The sequence below is a fragment of the Carassius gibelio genome, chromosome A8 (assembly GCF_023724105.1).
Source record: "Carassius gibelio isolate Cgi1373 ecotype wild population from Czech Republic chromosome A8, carGib1.2-hapl.c, whole genome shotgun sequence".
In the NCBI taxonomy this organism is placed as follows: domain Eukaryota; kingdom Metazoa; phylum Chordata; class Actinopteri; order Cypriniformes; family Cyprinidae; genus Carassius; species Carassius gibelio.
In genome coordinates this window covers 22,558,109-22,578,915 of record NC_068378.1, presented here as the reverse complement: position 1 = coordinate 22,578,915, position 20,807 = coordinate 22,558,109, and the positions used below count along the sequence as shown (strand labels likewise).

General features: G+C 36.8%; 1 protein-coding gene and 1 long non-coding RNA gene across 2 annotated transcripts in view; both read right to left on the bottom strand.

Moving 5' to 3' along the window:
* LOC128018906 (mediator of RNA polymerase II transcription subunit 27) overlaps positions 1-20,807 on the bottom strand; it is a 56,965-nt gene that overhangs the window by 26,833 nt on the left and 9,325 nt on the right. The window contains exon 3 of the mRNA XM_052604773.1: positions 6,310-6,440. Within this exon, the coding sequence (XP_052460733.1) occupies positions 6,310-6,440 (131 nt within the window). The remainder of the gene's footprint in view (positions 1-6,309; positions 6,441-20,807) is intronic.
* LOC128018907 (uncharacterized) lies at positions 3,773-6,297 on the bottom strand. Its single transcript, XR_008185016.1, has 3 exons — positions 5,137-6,297; positions 4,844-4,908; positions 3,773-4,739 (listed from the first exon to the last, which is right to left on the bottom strand). It is a non-coding gene; the product is annotated as an uncharacterized LOC128018907 (long non-coding RNA).

Here is a 20,807-nt window from a genome sequence, read left to right as displayed (position 1 = left end):
GCCTTCATAGATTTTGTGGTCTGGGATTTAATCAATGTATAAAATCAGTCAAAAGTAGGACCCAAAATTCCATCTCCTTCTGGTTAAAACAAACAATGTATTTTATATTATTTTGAACACACACACACACACATTTTTTTTTCATGACAACAATTATGAAGCTTTTTCACTTGAAAAATTGACATTTATGACAAACAGTATAGCCTCTGTCAAAAAGCAAACATCAAAGCATATAGTGACTTTATTTAATGTATATTTTGTTTTGGGGGCTTAATGTCACAGATATTTCACTCCACACTATACACAAAAAAAAAAAAAAAAAATGTTGGTATTCAACATATGTCTAACAGTAATCTATAGACCAAAAACATTCACCCTAAACTATATATGTAATGTTGCAGTACCTCATAGTTCCCAACATTTTGGCCCCGTCCACACGGAGACGGAGCTTACCCCAATCCGATCATTTTTTTCCTCGTCTCAAGAAATATCCGCGTCCACACGAAACCGCATAATGATGTAGTATACATGCCAGACCAGTATGTGGCGCTGCAATTCTGCCACAGAGATACACTAAAAACAGAGAAGAAGACTTGGACTATGCTCATAAACCTTGCGCGTGGTACACAAACGAACATGGAACAATACATTTATTAATCAGTGTTAATGTTAGTTAATAAAAAGACAATCGTTCAGTGTTTGTTCATGTTTTTGTTGCTGTTACGTGATGTCTGACTAGGGGGAGACGTGGGCTGATGATGTCATCGTTTCAGAAAATATACGGATTAGCCGTCCAGACGAAAACGCAAAGATGGCGTTTTCAAATTTATCCACTCTGGGACCCGGTTTCAAAAAAATAGCGGTTTCACCTTATGAAAACGCCGGATCCATGTGGACGAAACATCTATCCGATAAAAAATTTGTGCGTATTCACAGAAACGCGTCTCCGTGTGGACGGGGCCTTTATTTTATTTACTTTATTTATTTACCAAAGCCAATATTTACTCACATTTGGTGAGGCACCATGGGCCAATTTGCCAGTGACGGCTCCATTTCTGAATAAAATATTCAGTAGAAACTCACCATTCAGTTCAATTTACTTACTTGACCAGGTGGAAAGTCTCAGGCACTGTTGAGGAAGCTACTAGCAACTCAATTATAAGTTTTCAAATGGCAGTCAAGCTAGCCTTTAGGAAAAGTAGTGATCTGTTCTTCTTGGACCACAGAACTTTTGGAACCAATCACCTGAGCTGTAAATGTCATGCATCTAAAATCTCCATACAGCCGCAGGAAAACGATATTATAATGCTGATTAGATGGGACTAGGGGCACTTTAAGATCACTCATTTACTCAAATTATTATTATTATTATTATTATTATTATTATATATATTAGTATTTTATCACTAAATCAATCAATGAATCAATAAAAACTAATCAATATATTCATTAAAATTATTAAATAAAATGCATTGGTAAAACATCTATAATATTATAACAAAATTTGTTATTTAAACGCAAATATTTTTTCCATTAGAATAGCTAATGGATGGCTAATTCTGAACACTTCACTTTAGAGCCAGGTTGTGTAGTTTACATCTAACTCCAGGTAACAGAACTGTACTAACCGGAGTAACTAGGCACAAAACTCTCAGGGCTGGTTTTTCAAAAGTCATTTTGCTCTAATTTACAAGGAAAAATATTTACTGTACAAAAATCCATCAGTGTTAGGATTTTGTTGATCTGAAGATCCTGGGCAGAGCTGCTGGTGTGAATGAGGATGTGAATGATTACACCATGAGATTGTGTAAGGTAGACGCAAATGTTGGTTTTCTTTTTTCTATCAACCTTGTAATCTAAATGCAAAGTTAATGAATGCTCCATGGACATGAAGGTTCTGCAACACAGTTTAAGGATCCAGCTCAGTGTGATTTGAATCCAGATGATGAAACATTTTCAGTGGATTACATGCCAACTGCTTAAAAACTGATGCGGCCACAAGAAAGGGCATCTTTAGACCCCCCTGAGGATGACAGGAAGTCCGTGTCAGGGGAGATGCATGTACTTTGTTCATCTTGATGTAACAGGGTAACATTGGTCGCTCAGTATGATGGATGGATGATACAAAGTGATCAAATAGCCCTTTCTTGTGACTGCATGTGAGGGTGAGATGAATACTGATAAGCGAGTGCTGTCTTCCTCTCTTTCCTTTAATCAGGGATCAGCTATGACTAAAATTTTCATAACATTCTGCTCTCTAAGCTTTGGTGCAATGCAGCACCGGAAAAAATACATCTTGACCGGCGCTCCGTCCAGACTGGAACATGAAACCATCTAGATGCACTTCATGATATTCATATTACAAAATAGTCCAAAATATTTTTTTTCAAAAGGTGGCTTTCTGAATGTTAGTCAGTTCTATCCAGCCATCCACCAATGCATCAAACATTGAAATATAAGAAATTAAATGTATGAATTATATATATCATCTATTCAGCAACCATCAAAAATACAAATGAAACCAAATTAAATATATTTATTATTCATTGCTTTTTAAACTTTTCAAAGCTTTCATTCAAAGTTTTTCCTGGGCAAACTTCGCTTTTCAGTCAGGTTAATTTATTTTAACTTAAATTCACAGCAATTCTGTTTCCTTGCATTCAAACTCAATTAAAACTCAGCAACTAGAAAGGAACTAGAATATTCACAATCAGTTCGGAACAGCACACAAACCAGATTAACAGCATACGTTTTCAGAAGTACTATGCAAGACCAAAATGACCAAATAAGTAAAATTAATAAATGTCACCTCTTAAATACAACAGAATTTAAAAGCATCTTTGCAAAGAATGTCACCTTACAAACAACCCAATGAACAAACCGAAGGCTGATGAAGACGAGAAAGAAACCCTGGGCAAAGCCTTTGGGAGACTCAGCTGGGGAAGCCCATTTCCTCAGAATGGCACCATTTTAAATGGTTTTACAACAAAGCATACACAAATGTTAATCTGAGCAGATATAATCCAGCCACATATTATTAATGACAATACAGACTTCATTAAATTACTTCTAATAAACTAGAAATCTAGGCTTAGTGTGATTCGTAGGGATGCAGGCGGACTATGACAGACACCGGTTAGGTGCTCTTAATTATAGTAACATGTAAAGGAAATCTGCAGGTCTCAAGAGGGTGGTATGGTGATTTAGTCTTGGTTCAGTAAATGTGGCTTTGCCTGCTTGGCCGATGGGAGGAGACTGCACTAAAATGACAACAGCACTCTGCATTGATCCTAGCAGGGTGGCAGTCCAACCCTCTACATTGCGAGTAAATCACTCACATATGCGACTAAATCTTCTTTCTGGCGACTAAATGATGTCTAATATTAGCAAATGGCGAATAAATTCTCAGATTTTACTCTGTAGTTTGTGAGTTGGAGGCTAAGTATAAGTTTAGCACAGACATATTTTCACTTGCAAACACTCTGACTGAGGGCTTCAGAGTTTCACTCTCCGTCAAGAGCTCTCAGATATTTCTCAGTTCATCTCAATGGAGACGCAGCACACCTGTATTTGATGTACCGTCAAGTCTAGTGTGAAGGCGCACAAATCGCCGTCACTTTCTCTCTCACACACACACAGAGAGAGAGAGAGGGACAGTGAGAGAGAGAGAGAGAGAATTGATGTGCTACATTTAAACAATATTCTTTGTTGTATTTTCCTGTTAAAATAATGGCGATCCTCTTTTAAGAACAAACTGTGCCATTCTATATATATATCTCAGTGTGGCGAGTAAACAAAAAAAATTACTATATGGCGATTAATTTGCCGAGGTGTCCGTAGAGGGTTGCAGTCTCATATCCTGAGGATTCAAAAGCAACAGAAAGCCCTGACTGGCAAAAACTAAGGTCACCTTGAGCTGACCGGGAGTTACTTTCAATACATACACCATGACATAGTAAAACTCTGATTAACAAATCAAATTAACAAATCATAACTACCTCACAGGGGATAGATTACAAAGTAATACAAGGTATTTTATCTGCTGTCTACTTAGCTGGTGGGAAAGTGTTCAAGCACAGACATGATCCCCTTGAGCCAGATAATATGAGTAAATGGTGTGTAATTCTGTTTACAGGATTAATATTGCGACAAATGCACAGAATAGGACCAGACTCTCCTCTGGGCCTCAATTACCAGGCTAGTTTAATATGCCGTGATTTTAAAATAAATCGCTTTGTAGCAACTCCTGCTGGTTAATTAATGGCAGTATGAATGATTATAAGAGACTGATTGAATAAATGAATCAACAGAGCGTCTGGTTTGTTGATTTGATTATTTTGAAAGTTCTTTAGGCCTCTACTCATTTTCTTTAAATCATTAGAAAACATTCAATCACTAGGACTGGGCATCCCTTTACTTGCAAATTAGATAGCAATATAATATTTATTATATTATTTATTTACACAAAACATCTATTAAAATGCATTTAGAAACCTTTGGTTTTGGGACAGCCTTACTTTCTGTCGGTACACTCATTTAAGCAAGCATCCATGTTGGACGGAAATGTGTTCAGAAGGTTGGCACGTAAAAAAGTAACATGAAAGCAAATGCGCACGAAGGTTGTGTTGCATAATTCATGCGCCGCTTCTTTTAGAAACGGCAAATTCATCAGGACAATGACATTTGACAGAGGAGCCGCTGTCTCCGTTCACCTTGCTCCGTTCAACATCCTCTCCCATCTGAAAAAAACAGCACAGTGCTATTACACAGTGCACTGTAGACTTAAGGGCCAGTAAGGTTCAGGGCACTTTCAGTCGCCAAAAATCTGACTTGTGACAATCACCTCACTTTACTGTACTGTTAATGATTTTTGAGTGGATGAATAAAAACGAATTCACTGAAATCAACCTGGAGAGCAAAAAAAAAAAAAGGAAAATATTAACATGGAAACTGCTGGGGGTTTTGTGAAATACCAATTGCTTCCATTTGTTTTGAGGCCTTTCCAAATATGTCCTTCTGAATTATGTGTTCGAAATTACTCTAATTCACTTCAGTTACTTTTCCCTATATAGCGGGAATATATATAACTCCACACAGTGGACTTTGCTGGGATAGAAGTGAATGAAAACAAAGTACCTTTCAAAGACAATTCAGTCCAGTTAGTTGTCATCTTGTTAACGCCCCTGGGCTGCTATCTCCAAGGTACAACTCGTACCTAAATTACCGCTCAAGAGTTTGGTAAAATTGTAATTAAAAAAAATATAAAATACAATAATTCAGACAGGATGCATTCAATTGTTCAATGGTCTCAGTAAAGACATTTACAACATTCGCAAACAATTTACCAAAAGAATCCTGAAGTTCAATCAGTGAATCAAGAAAAGATTGAGCATTGAGCTAAATTATAAAATATTAACTAATATAAACGTCCAACTTCTAAACACATCCTTGATTGATTTGGAAGACTTTAGAAACTTGGAAAACTTGGCAAAATAGCACTGATGCATGTAGACTGCTTGCACACAATAAATCTGGGTTCACAAAAAAGGTAAATATGAAGTGAATCAAATTTCTGACGTTCCATACTGTTTAGACAACACTATATAGGAAACAGAGTGTGATTTTGGACACAGCAGTAAATATAGAACATTATACATTGCAAAGGACTCTTTCTTCTCCCTGTCAGCACATTGTGCTATCAGTACCTGAACAGGCATCAGAGCAAAGGAGAGCACTACAACTTGAAATAAATGAACAATAACTTTGAAGGACCTTGGAAAGAAAAAAACTGAATCAGATTACACGGACCACCTGGGCTCCGCTCTCGTCTCTTGTGTCAGTCCCTTCATACTTATTTTGTGTTCATTCTCCATCCGTCTTTCATCTTCCCTCCAGTGTCCCATGCTCTCTTCTCCTCTCTGTTTACCGAATCTCACTCTAAATGCTTTACTATTAAAGCGGATGGTCTAAGACCCCAGTGACACCACAGAAGACAATGAGCTATTCTACTCTGTCACTGTAAACAGATGAACCAATAGAGAGGAAGAGAGTCACCTCTGACCTGCTGCTGATGGCTCTCTGGACAAGCAGATGCTGGGGACTTCAGTTTTCATGAATGTGGGCCTTGTGTTGTGCTTTTTTAAATCCTACATCTATGTACATGAGAATCAAGTCCATATGTTCATTTACTGGACAAAGTTAACCACAACTAAACTTGTTTGACATGTAAAAGAGCCCATTGGGAGGCATTAGTAACTTTCACATCTCTGGTTATGAGAAACTGTTAAAAAATGATGACCTCATACTCACTGTGTTGGAAGGGATAGAGTGCTGGGCTGAAGTTTGGGTCTTCTTTTGGCAGATGTTCCCATCTGATTGGCCGAGCGTTTGAGGGACTGTTGGTTAAGAAGACTGGAGGCCAAACCTGCATGGTACTGTAACTAGAGAAAGAAAAACAGATATTCATGTACTAGGGCTGTAAAATTAACATATGCTCCTGATCATGATTATTATACAAGCGATATGTTTAACAGTTATCAACTCAAAAAGATAAATGAATAAAATTAAAAAAGAGGGCAAATGAACTTATAATTATTATGGCAGTGCATCAAAATTCTGTGTCATCAGTTTGTGTTTCAGTTTTATGCACCATTTACACATAGGAGGGAGCAGATGTACATTTATTTCGTACCAACGAACATTTTGAAAATACGAACATTTTCATGAATTCGAAAATTTACATCAGAACAGCTTTACTAACAACTTACACAAAAATTTGTTCTGCTCATGTTTCATGAATGAGGCCCAATGTGTGTATGTGTGTGTGTGTGTAAAAAAAAAAAAAAAACTCCTTGAATACTTCCAGCTTCAGTAAAAAATATATTAACACTTAACAGACAACTGTAATTGTCAAGCTATACAATAATATCTAATTTCTGCATCTATTCAGATTTTTATGGCCAGTGGGTGTTATTTGAGTCTCACGGTGACTGTATTCAAGCCCTGAATTCAGAAACTCAAAACATGAATGTCCAGAGAATCTTCTGCAGCTTTACAAAGAACAGCTAAAATATAAAACAAAAAAATCACAGCATAATTGGGCTTTTATGAATTGTTTACCCAAAGCACAGTTCCAATCATGTCAACAATCTGTTCTTCTGAGAGAAAGCACAGTTGCTTGCATACTGTACTCCATCACGTTTTCCTTGTGTTCCTCCTCGACTCCTGCCCACCTCCTCCCCCTCGCCTCCCGTCTTACTAAGTTGAACATAACACAGCACGTGTAATATATTTGGCTTTGAAGTTGCAGTATAGCAGAAGTCTGTCAATAGCTCTTCTGCTCATTTGATGAAACCATGTGAAAGGTGTCCGCTACTCCGAATGCACAGGTGTAGCACTCCGCCACTCCAGACAGGACATATTTTAATGGTTGTTACAGAACTCTGGATATGATACCACAGACATCATTTTTCAGAACTGATCCGATACCGATCCAATCTGATACCAGCGCTGTTTTTTTTTAAACAATGTAGAATTTCTGTACTTTTCTGTGTTGACCTGATCATCACTCTTTTGTGTGTTAAACACAATCTACTACATATAAACAACTTCATTTGAATTAAAAATAACAAATGACAAAATATATAATCATAATCTATGACAAATATACTATTATAAACTAGGTTAGTGGATAATTAAGCAGCAAAAGATACTCTACATTCTATAATTCACAATAATTTTATAACATTTTGCGAAATATTTTATTTACAAATAAATGTCAAAAAATTTGGTAAAATGTAACACATTGCTCATTGTATTGTTTTGACTGAGGTAACCGAACGCAACACACAGTTAGATTGCTGACAGGCATTGAAATGTTATAATGTTTTTGTGCCTTTCGTGGGGCTCAACATTAACACAGAATAGTATACGCACAATATCGGATTTGGATCGGTCTCGTCTGACTGATACCCAATCCACAGATAATGCCAGTATCGAAGCCGATACAGTTCCCGAGTATCGGATCGATGCATCCCTATTTCAATGGACTTCTTAGGCTTACTATACTTTTGAGAAATACAGCCTAGGAGAACTTCAATGCTAGCTAACTACCAAAAGGCTTACTTGATTGCAAATCAGCTACTTTTAATAATGAGTAGCTTACTGCTTGACAAACAACACCTTCAAAGTATCTCCTCCAACACCACTGCTCTGGGCAGTCAGCTTGCTGGGAAATCTTAAGGAAATCAATAGTCCATGAGCAACATCCTGCATGCGAGGCTGATCGTAACAAGCGGTGACAAAAACGATCTCATCGGGCTTCAGAATTCATCTGCATGCACCCCCACACAAACTGGGCTCTTAAATTAGTGCTTGCATAGGCCCGTGCCTCATTAATTGCTATTAAAATATTCCTCCTATTGAGCTAATTAGCCATGTTCCAAGGCAGAGGAGCAATGTTCGCTGAGTGAGAAGCAGACGGCGCAGCACTCCCCCTGTTTAATTTGGCTGACCAAAGCAGCTGTGTTAACGGGGTATTATTTTAATTAACTGAATCTCCTTTTCGTAGCTAATGAGCCGACATGGTAAGGGGCAGATCTTGTACGAGTGTAGCGTGTATGGTGGGAAGCTGGGCTCCAGCTGTATTAAAAGCCCTTGCTAATAAATAAAAAGCCTACATAACAAGGTAAGAAAAAAACAACATGCAAGGAAAATGCTATCAAGATGGCTCAGGTGCCTTTGAATGTCAAGAGGCTTGAGAGATTTGGTGCATTAAAAACATCCACATCAAATCACCACTGGTTTAAATACTGGCCACTGTTAATTCTGTAGTTTGTATAGTGTTTCACAAAAGCAAAAAGATAGACAATATTAGAGATTGATAATTCTGAATGTTCTTTTGACAATATGACTGGGTGATATACTGAATGTTTAAGATATATTTGTGATAAGATTGCTGGAACAATTATGTTCAATTCAATTCAAACTGTCAGTTCTAATGAACTGATATCCAAATATTCAAGTGTGACTTAAAGTATTTTTTTAGTAAAATACTAAGTAGAATACAATACTTTTATTAAGCAAGGAAGCATTAAATTGATCAAAAGTGACAGTAATATAACACAATGTTAGAAAACATTTTAATTTCAAATAAATGCTGTTCTTTTAAACTTTCTATTCCCAGAACACAGAAGTAAAACTATTAAAGTTTCCACAAAAATATTAAGCAGCAAAAACAGTTACTAACCAATACTAATAAGAACCGTCATTAATAAATTAAGCATCAATAATAACTGATAAACCTTGGTAAGCAATAAGCATATGAAATTTCTTCCAATAAAATCTAAACTAAACTATTCTAAAAAATACTATATAATTTTTTTTTTATTAAAATGACACCAAATGGCTATTTGAAATTCTGAAATAAACACTCATTTAACAAATACCTGGTAGATTAAATAGTCTCATCCTATAAATTTTTGCTCAGAAATATAACAAGTAAAATGGGTTGCAAAAATAATGCATGTTATCTGTAAATAAATACATTAATATCAAAATATGCAATTAATATTGTCAAAAGGCTGAAAAACATTGAGATGATAGATTGATCTGGATGCAACAATAATGTAATCTTCCAAAGCGGCAATTAATCGTTCAAAATTCACTTACGTTATTTTGCGTGCTTAAGATGCATTTTTTTCTTTCTACACATTATCTTAAAGGTTTTTCCATTATTTGTTTAAGTATAACATTATAATACCATTCATATTTGAACTTTTTTTTTTATAATTTAAAGAAACCAATCCAATGTATAGTTGCCATTTGAGGCTTAATACTATAGAAAAGCACTAAAAGTTTTTCAGTTAGAGCGTTTTCAGCTTGTTTATTTTCATATGAAATGGAGTTGCATTAAACAATGGTATAAACATCATTCAATGTAAATTGTGATATCGTAATAAACGCAATTACAATTTCAAGGGAATAATAGACAATTATGATTTTTGTCATAATCGTGCAGCCCTCTGAGATATTGAAAAAGAGATTAAAACTTTGCTGTCCTGTCCTAAAGGGCCTATATAATTCTGTCAATAAGAGGGACCCAAAGCAACATCTACAAGCTGAAGCCTTGTTCCCAAAGAAAGAGGGACAGTGAAAAAACACTGAGGCAAAGGACAAAAGACGTGGAGGACAGTGGAGGAAGAATGAGTACAAGAGAGAGAAAGACTCAGAATGCTGTCAGGCAGCTGAGTGTGTCATCTCATTGGGGCAGTTGAAGATTAAAGCGCGGGGTCAGAATCTGACTTGTGAGAGGGATGCACAGGACAAGCACACACAATCAATGTCACAGTCAAATGGAACAAAACAAGACAGCCTCTTTCACTAGAAGCAAACGCAATCACAGAAGCACAGAAAAACCATTGCATTGTGCTATACCACATTATCAAGCTATAATTCAATCGAGGATTTTACAAACCCAGATTTAAATAAGACAGTTCAAAAACAAATAAATGCATTGCAAGGAAACCTTTGGAAACACTAGTGTACAAGTGTCTGTGTGTGTGTATACACTAATGTATATAGTTATTCACAACATATACTAGATTGTAAATTATGATGCATGATATAAGTATATGCATCAATAAAGTGTAAATATAATCTTATCCTTCTTCTTACACAGGATGTCCTGGAACATTTAAAAACAGTTAATTTTTAAGGACTTTTAAATACTTGTTCTTTTTTCTCAGAGGACAGTGCATCATCCATCACCATCTTCCAGATTTCCGCAATGCTCACAGTTATCTCATTCCCAACACTTCTGCATTTAATACTATAAGCAGATCTAGGGGACTAGTATTTATGCAAGGGAATGTCCCGGCATTATTCCATGTACAATATATGTACAACTATTTGCAAACTCCCATCAAATCCAATATCTATTCAAAGAAGCTTCGCAGAGGAGGGAACAGTAAAACCATGTAACGAATATTAAGTACAAGTTGAAACAAGTCTCTTTGATCATTCGCAGCTTGTAACTCTTCACCAAAAAATTATGAAATCACTGTTTGTTTGAGTGCATCTTTATCTAAAAATCCCCAAAAACCTTTACACAGCCTTAAGGGGAAAATTGAAAAGCTCAATTTGTTCAACTCAGTTCTGCTCACATTTTACTGTCACCAACAATATTTACTTTATAATCAGATTTCTAAAAGCTATGACCAGTTGCAAAGCCAAAAATGTTGTTATTTCGAAACATTTAGCGGGATATCAGATAACATTGCTCATGGAAATCTGTCCCTTGAAGAACTGTAGTTTCAAGGATAACATTTTTTTAATTAAATGCCAGATTAGATCTTCAGAGAGTGCAATTAAATATACATTTAAATCACTGCAAACTCAGTGTGGAAAACAGATCTGATAGAATCAATTACCAATGCATAGCAGCAGGTGAAAATGTTATATAAAGGCTGTTACATCCATATGCATAATCTATGGTCTTATTGTAAATGTTTAGCCAGAGGAGATAATTAAGATATTAATCCCCATGCAATGAGAGATAGAAAACAGACACCTCAAGACTGGGAAGGTGGAAGATGGAAAGAGAGATTGACGGGCAAAGATAGGAAGAGACAGCAATGCTGCAGTCAGGGGTTAATTAATTTTTAAATATCAGGCAGGGATCACAAGGTCTAGGGTATTTTCTATGCCTGGTTCTCATAAATCAGGGTTATGAGTAACCCAAATGAGATCAGACATATTCCATGCGGGAAACCCATTTGGATTTAAACAAGTTTCTACAGGCAGTGATTGAATAAGGAAAGAGAGGCATGTGATATCGAAACAGTTTTTAAAGAAACTGTTCACCCAAACATAAAATTATGTCTGCTGTATTGCCGTTTTTTATTTTTTTTTATTTAATGAGACTACCATAAAAAGTAGTTCAGATGACTTCTGAAGTCAATCGACAGCTCAATGTAAGGAAAAGACCAAACTTCTGTGGATCTGTTATTCAAAGCTTCATCTCTGTCCGGCGTCAGTTCTATTTCTCTCCAGAAGTTATGATCAATAAAAGTGCCATTGTACAGGGTGTGCACTATTCTGGTGATGAAATTTGCGTCACTCGCACTGTACACGGACCTTGGCATACGTGTAAAAACTTTCTCCTTTATATTATGTAAAAAGCAGAAGGCTTTTAAATACGCATCAGATTACTAATTTTGGGTGAATTATCCAAGCGCCAAACAATTACAAGAAAATAGTTAAAGCCAATGTTCCCTCTAAGCTGCGCGCGTGCGCGGCCGCGCAGGCCAGTCGAAGTAGTCGCGCAATAGATTTTTCAGACCGCATACATTTTTCAGACCGCACAAACTATTTTTTTTTCCCCAGGGTTAAACATCTGAGCATCAAGACGATGTAATAAACATTTAAAATACTGAGATGTGACAACCAAGCCGGACGTATGTTAGAATGTTTACATACAAGTATCCTACATTACTCTTGGCGTGCCCCAGCAGTCATACAGTGGGCGAAATTTCAGTGCGTTGACCGAATACTGTGCAAAAGATGCTGACTCTGACCCCATTGTGAAATATTGTCATAGAAAACTAAACGACACTAAGTACAAATTTGCAATCACTGTGCTAGCAGAAGTGCTAGAGGAACTTGCTCAGCTGTGCACCTGCTTACAGCGCAGTAATCTTACGGTCATGGATGGGCACTGCATTGGCAGAGCGAAAATACAGAAACTACGAGCGCAATATTTAGGAGAGCGCTCACAGTTTTGGAAAGTGAGAGTGCAGTGAACATATGGGACATTCTTCTGTTTGTCCATAAAGTTTGTGGGCACTTGGATGCCCGCTTCCCTGAAAATGTGCTCAAAGAGTTGGCTGCGTTTGAGCCGGACACGTTGGATCATGCAGTTGGTGAATTTGATCATGGCCTGAATGACGTGACCAGTCTGGCGAAGAAGCTTGAAGCGCTTATGGATGAAGCAGACGATTCGGTCACAGGGCGCATTTGTCAACAATACAACGAATTCAAGTGCATGGTTAATGAAAAAAGGAAAATCGGACTGCTCAGATCATTTTCTGATTGTAACCTGGTCGCTGAAAAGTGAGCATTTTCCAGATCTGGCAAAACTTATTGACAGTTGTGGCACATTCCAAGCATCCAGCGCCGACTGTGAATGCGGTTTCAGTCTAATGAATGCCATTAAGACAAAATCGCGCAACCTTCTTGAAGTTTTCCATTTGGACCAACTGATGAGAATTAAATCAAGGCAAAAAGAGGTTCCTATAGACCTTGACAAGGTCTACAACCACTGGAAAGGGGCCAAAGACAGACGACAGAAGATTTGAGGTAGAAATTTATTTCCAATATTTTCAATTAGACCTATTAGGCCTAATATAGATCAAAGTGATCTTGATTACTGCAACAACATTTTGACATAATTATGTTTAGTCATTGAATCATGTAGGTTAATTCTGTTTTAGCAGTTGTTTAATGTAAAAATGATTTTGTGTTTTGAAGAGAAATGATGTTTCTCTTTTGGTTAACCTGTTTTTCAGATGCTGTTCTTTGGAGAGATGTGTCTTCTATAGGCCTGCAGCCAAGATGAGCCACATAGCCAGATAGGCCTATCATCCTCAATGACATTCAAATAACATGTTTTGTAACCTAGTGTGTTGCACTAGTTTGTTGCAGTTATTAATTTTTTTTACATAGGCTACCTTTAGGAAAATTTACACCATGTCAATTTAATAGGCCTATTATTGTTAAGCACTGCATTAGCATTTTTCTTTCAATCAAGTTGCAATTAAATGTTGTACCTGCTGAGAAATGACTAAACATCTTGGATACTTTTATTTTTTTATATATCATTATCAGTCATAATAACCTCTCTAAACCTTATTGAAACCGTATCAACCAAAGATCCTTTAAGTTCAACTAAACTGACCGGTAAAACACCATCATTAAAATCTTCCCAAAGTCCAACTTATAAAGGATATTGAATAAATATCAACCTTGTAAATATATTGATGCATTTGCTGTCATCTCTTTGGCTAACGCAGGCTTGTAGTCATTTTCGGCAGGTTGTGTGGTTGCAAATTGCTCACAGTAGAGGTCTTCACGGGTCCAAAAATTTGTGCCTGAAACCGACAGAGACCCGTAATGTACTACACCAAACCGACCCGGACCCATCTAATATTTTAAAAGCTGGACCCGGACCCATGTAGATCCGAGAAATGTCCACCCGGACCCGACCCGGACGCGTATATTATTTGAAATCTGGACCCGAACCCGCCGGGAAGACACAGACCCGACTGGACCCGACGTTCACATATTCCACCTTAAATTGCTATTACAAGTCAATAAACCTGTTGCGAAGAATACAGCTTTTTGTCTTACCTAATTTAAAGAGGCGTAGTCTCTCTTCCTTGTACCTGACTGCCTGTGATGCATTACAATCCTCCGACAAGAAAGTTACTCATGTTATTCCTCTCGTTATTCCAAGTCCAAGCTGAATCCACTCATTATTTCAGCTTCAAAAGTCCACTTGATGTCACGGTGACGGATGACAAATGCTACTGTGCACATGTACATTCTGACTCGAGTTAATTCGCATAATAACTTACACTGTTTGCCTTTTGAACTATAATAACGATCGCTCGTGCAATGCCATGGCCGATGATGTTATTTATTTACTATTATCATCTGATCTCTGTCTGTGCTCTCTGCTCTGCATCGAGTCTGAATCTGAACCACTAAAACTTTAAGATTAAACGGTTCATTTATAATATTCTAAAAATGGGAGAAAATGTAAAACGCGGTTTGGCAGTCGAAGTGTCCCTCACTGGTTGCCATCGAAACATGAAATGCGCTCGAGACTGCACATGCGTGCTAGCTGTATCAACCTTAAATGCTTTAATGCAATTTGAGCATAATAGAAAACATTCATGTGACAGTTCACCTCAGATTGTGTTGCTGAATTGAAATATATTAAATATGAGTGTGTCAAGTCTGCAAGCATTAATACTGTGAGTGCACTTATTAACTCTGAGTCTGCGAGCAAGAGAGAGAGAGAGAGATCACTTATTTTGGCTCACTCTTTTCTTTTCCTAATTTTACAAGATGCAAGTTACAAAAAACACAAGCAGTCTTTGATCACGGCCGGGTGTTCTTCGAGTCCGATTACTCCGATCGGCGATCGCACGGGTATTACACACAATGTTAAACAGACCCGGGACCCGAGGTAATAGATTCGGACCCGACCCGGACCCGGCTGATGATTTAAAATATAGACCCGAACCCGTACGGGTCCCGGGTCGGGTCCGGGGTCGACGGGTCTCGGGTGCACTGTGAAGACCTCTAGCTCACAGTACTGAAATGTGCGCTCAGAAAAAAAAAGAATTTGCTCAGTGCTGAAAAAAATTAGAGGGAACATTGGTTAAAGCCAGATAGACTTATCAAATATATAAATAAATACATAAAAATACATCAATAATATAAGACACTAAACGTGCTGAAACTGAAAACTTTTTCCAATTCATATTAAAGCCCTGTTTACACCAATACGTTTTTGTTTTAAAACGGTCTTTTAAAATGAAAATTATCCTCGTCTACACTGGCGTTTTCACTGCGTTTCAGAAACGTTCTCTGCACACACTAAACAACGAAAAAGCAGGTCATGTGACTATTCATACAAGTATAACAATGTGCATGATGTCATTGTTTACATGGTTTATCAAGGATATGCACAGCAAATTTGGCCAGCCACGCCATTGATTTCAAAAGTGTTTTTTTCGTTTACAAAAACACAACCCCGGAGTATTCAAATTAAACAGTGATAGCAATTAGGTTAAACCCTACAAAGAAGTTCCGTAATCATCTAGGTTCATCCAATTTTACCATCAATCAAAAACTTTACAAACAGATATCGTCCCCACGGCCTTCTAAACAAACAATTTAAATGAACATTCATATATGAATAGCAAACTCTGGGGAAAAAAAAAATATATCAAAGGTTCTCGCTTGTCCCTTGCTCTTTTAATGAGGAATTAGCAGGCCGAGGCGAGCGGAGACCACTGTTCTTTCAACTTTACACTCCCTTGTCTTGGAACTAATAAGGAATCCAAGCTTGCTAAAGTTACCACATCAAACATTTTTCTCAGAGCAGCGCATTTTCAAAAGGTCGTAGCTTTTTTTCGGCCCCTTTTAGTTGTTTCTCGTTCTTTTCCAACCTTTTTCGTCCCTTCGCGGCACACTGATCTTTAAGACTGACCAGGCTATTAGTCCTCCCTGGCACAGCAATTGGCAAACACATGCTCCATCATTAACTGCAGGGCTGAAACATGTTGTGATGGCAAGTCCGCTGCTCTCTGATCTTATTGTGGACTCGGGGTTTGAGGCCTGCCATTTGTTTCTTCTGACAGCTTCGTTCAAGACATCATTAAAGCGTCTGAAAGGTTTCAGGACATTGTACGATGTGAAAGGCCACGAGCCTCTGCAACATCCACAGCAATCTTTTGATTAGTTTGAGGGCAAAAAGAAAAAATAAATAAATAGGTTGCAGGATCTGTGATTCTATATAAATATCCATAACATAAACTCTGACACAAGGGATTGACTTATGATATAGCTGTTAAGACTCCCAGCCTAGTGGCAACTCAATAACTAAAATCAAAACCATCTGAAACTCTGAATTCATAAAAGGTGGATTTTCAGACAAAAGTTAAAAAAAAAATTACAGAATGTACTTTAATATAATTTCTTCCCCAAAAATTATTATTTTTTTTTACTCCACTGTAGCTCTCAAAAAATGGCATCTTTGGATGCATTATTTCAGATTTGATGCACCAAAGAATGTTGAATTTCACATGATCAAATTAGACACAAAGCATTTAATTCTGCAATAAGTGTTATAGGGATGGTTCATCCAAAAAAGAAAATTCTGCCATCATTTACTCACCCTGATGGTGTAACAATCTTTCTTTCTTATGGGGAAACCAAAAGTTGTTTTTAAGAATGTTTCATTGCACACAACATTGGATTCCATTGTCTTTTATTGTATTAACAAAAAACTAAGAAACACTTTAAACACTTTTAAAAACAACCACAAAAATAAAAACAAAATAAAAACATAAAACAAAAATAAAACATGCAGGTATATTAACGATATTAACTTTTTAAATGAAAGTGCATTTATATATTTATTTTTACACTGTTAAAAAAAAAAAAAAGTAATAAAAGCTTTACATTAACATCAAGAAATAGAGATATTGTTTAGAGTACCTAAAAAAAACACACAATTTTCTTTTTTGGCTGCAGTATACCTTTAAATAGGTTAAAAAAAAAGGGTGAATTTAATTAAAAGTTTTTTATTTGCTGTTCAAATAATAGGAAATTATGAAAAAAATATATATAAATTAGTAATATAATAACATAACATTTTAATTGTATTGACATTTTATTACTGAAAAGTTTGTTAGCTAGTGGATAGAATATAAAAGAAATTATATAAAAAATAAAATACATCTGCACTGTTCCCGTTGCTCATCAATAGTCTGAGCGCGGTCTAAACTGGCTCAACTATGGCTCAACTATGTATATGATTTGAATTCCCTCCATGTTTTAGAATGTAGTCAAATGAGGAATTTCTTTGAGATTAGATCCAATCTGTTTGAACGAAGGGATTGCTTTTGTAAAGGTTCACAGTCTAGATAATAGAGATTTTTCTTTAATATTACAAGCTTATCAATTTCACACAAGTGGGGCTAATTTCTGCTTCTTAATCTGTTGATCTCATTAGTTTTCCGGTTGTGCAAGCTGAAGAAGAATATCAGAGCGCCGAAGGCAAAGTGACCTTGTGAAAGTCAACGAAGACTGTGCCTCATTTTACTCCCAGAGTTTCCTTCAATCACAGACATATGCACCCATGATGCATGCTCGCATGTTATACGAAAGACAATTAAAGGGAAACATGTTTTCGGCCCTTGGTTACTAGCTGTCACTCACCATCGCTCATTGCCTGATTTGTTTGGCTCCAGAAATCTCAAGGTCTCCTCTTTCCTGAGGCTTTGGCTTAATTAAAGGGGATATACATTTGGATATTGTTACTTGTAATCTAATAAAAAGTGTAAAAATAATCATATTTCCCTACTCACTTCAACTAGGGCTGGGCGATATGGAGCAAAAAAAAATCTCTCGATATATTTTGCTATATCTCGAAATACGATATATATCTCCATATCTTTACAGGAAAAATAACCCCCAAAAACTAATTCAAAAACAAATATGCAAAATATTACATGTTTAGGGCCCTATGAAACGTTTTATTTTTTTCTTCACCATATGTTTTATTGTTACCTAATTCTGTGAATAATAGCATGTGAAATTATTTAAATGTATAAAAACAACTTAATTAGTTAAAAAAATATATATTTAAATAGCCTTATGTGAAATGTTTTTTCCCTTCAGAAATTCTGTGTATTTACATTTTTCTGGTTATCAAATGAAGGCATAAAACATTAATTTAAGTTATCTTGTAATTATTTAAAATTAAGCAAACTTAATTTTTTGGGGGAAACAAAGGGGATTTACTATTAAAAATAAAATATGGAAAGAAGAAATGTTGTGTGATTATTCCTTAAAAAATTATGTTCTTTTCATTTAAATAGTAGTAGTAGTGGGCTATGTACATTCTGGTGAACAATAGTAATAGATTTCTGGCAAATACTTTTATTTTGACGGGTTTACCTTACAGTTCTGTGTATGTGATACTACAGTATATGATGTGATATATGACGCTAGTTTTACTCAAATCAAACGGTCAAAAGCTCATGAAGTGACTCTCAGAGCAGTTCTGGAGATGTTCCTCATGTGTTCACGTCATTATTTAGTTAGACGAAAGACGCTTACATCACCGGAGCATCACACGCATTTCAGTGTGTGTGTAAGGCCGGTGACACACTGGCTGCGTGGCGTCTCTGCTGTGTGTCAGGAGCGTGGCGGCTGCCTCGCGTTTTCTGTGTCTTTACACACCAGAAGCGTGCATGACGCGGCGCTGGCACGCTGCTGCTGCTGTAGGTGAAATATAGAGAGAGGCCGCCGACTGACCAGGATCTTGTCTTCATGACAACAATATCAACTTTTTTTTACACACCTACGCCTACTGAAAAAGGACACCGTCAACAGTATTGAAGACAAAATAGACTATGTTTGACAGGTGCAATATTTTAAAATCGATAATTATTTAATTATTTTTTAAAATACATTTATATCTGAATTTATGTCAACCTAGACTTTCAAATACCAAAATGTCATGAATTAATATGCAATTGTGTACAAAATGACAAATAAACATATTTTCCCATTATATTTTGCCTGGAAACGGTTCCAGCACATGCGCGTGTCGCATGAAAAATAGGCGTCGGTTCTATTTCTAGCATGCGCGCGTCTCACGCAGGCAGTCTGCAAGCTCTAACCTGTTAACATGGGAGCCAAATTAAAAACAGACACGCCACGCAGCTGAGACGCTTGCGCCACGCATCCAGTGTGTCACCGCCTAATAGACGAAGGTGCGCTTCTGTTCCATTCATTAACACAGACACGCAGAACATGCAGGATTCATTTTTAAATAGACTTTTCTGGCTTAATATTTCCAGATATTAGTCCATATCGCGATTTGATTTAAGTGCAAATGAACTACTTTTGATTAATTAATTCAAAATTTGACAAATTCCGTGACATTCCACGTTAAAATGTAAATTCCGTTTTTATGACTGTATCCGCGATTCCGTCCACATTTTCTGCATCGCGGAAATCATAGGACCCTACAGTAGACATCTGCCTGCTTTTCGCCCGACGTCTTAAAACCGAAGTATCTCCATATAATGCAGCCAGTTGTCCTATTTTTTTTTTACTAGTTCTGTACACGCCAGGGGAAGGGGGAGAAAATCAAGGAGGCGGGGGGCAAGCACAGCACAGAGAAGGCAAACAAGCAAAGTGGCGGAATCAGAATTAAATATAAACAATATATCGATATATACGATATGTCAAAATCCATATTGTGTTTAAAAATATATATATTTTTCGATATATTTTACATAGAGATATCGCCCACCCCTAACTTCTACTTGATTTTATAATACATTTTACAGTATATAGAGAGATATTTTTCAATGCCAGAACCACTCACATAAAACAAATCCACACAAAATAAATTTCAATAAATAGATGAAATAGACCTAAATAAACATTAACCAACATACCAATTATATCTAAAAACTAGTCGATTGGTATCATTGGTAGGGATGCACAGGTTGACCGGCCATAAATCGGAACCGGCCGGTTTTTGCTTAAAATACGTGATCGGCAATCGGCCGGTTTTTGGTCTTTTCTTTGCCGATTTTTCCGGAAGTGCGCTCGCGTGCACGGACTACATTGTAATCGTTCGCTATGTCATTTGTGTGGAAGTATTTCGAAATCTGTGCCCAGGACACAGGCAGCCGATCAGTATTGGAAATGCAGAGTTTCATGTCAGAGGCACAGATGAAGCTGCACGAGCGAATCTGTACCGGTCTGCGCCCTGAACACGAGTAGACCGTGAAGAGATGTTCAGCTCAACTTCTCACGTATTGGATGAGAAACTAAACAGAATAAACTGTGACAAAACTGAAATGTTTTTTGTTTTTAATTAGAACTTGCATACACGTTTGAAAAGCCAGAAATAAACATCAATTCTGCATTAGGATGATTATTTTTAGTTTACCTTAAAATTACATAGACTTAATTTGATTTAAAAATCACCT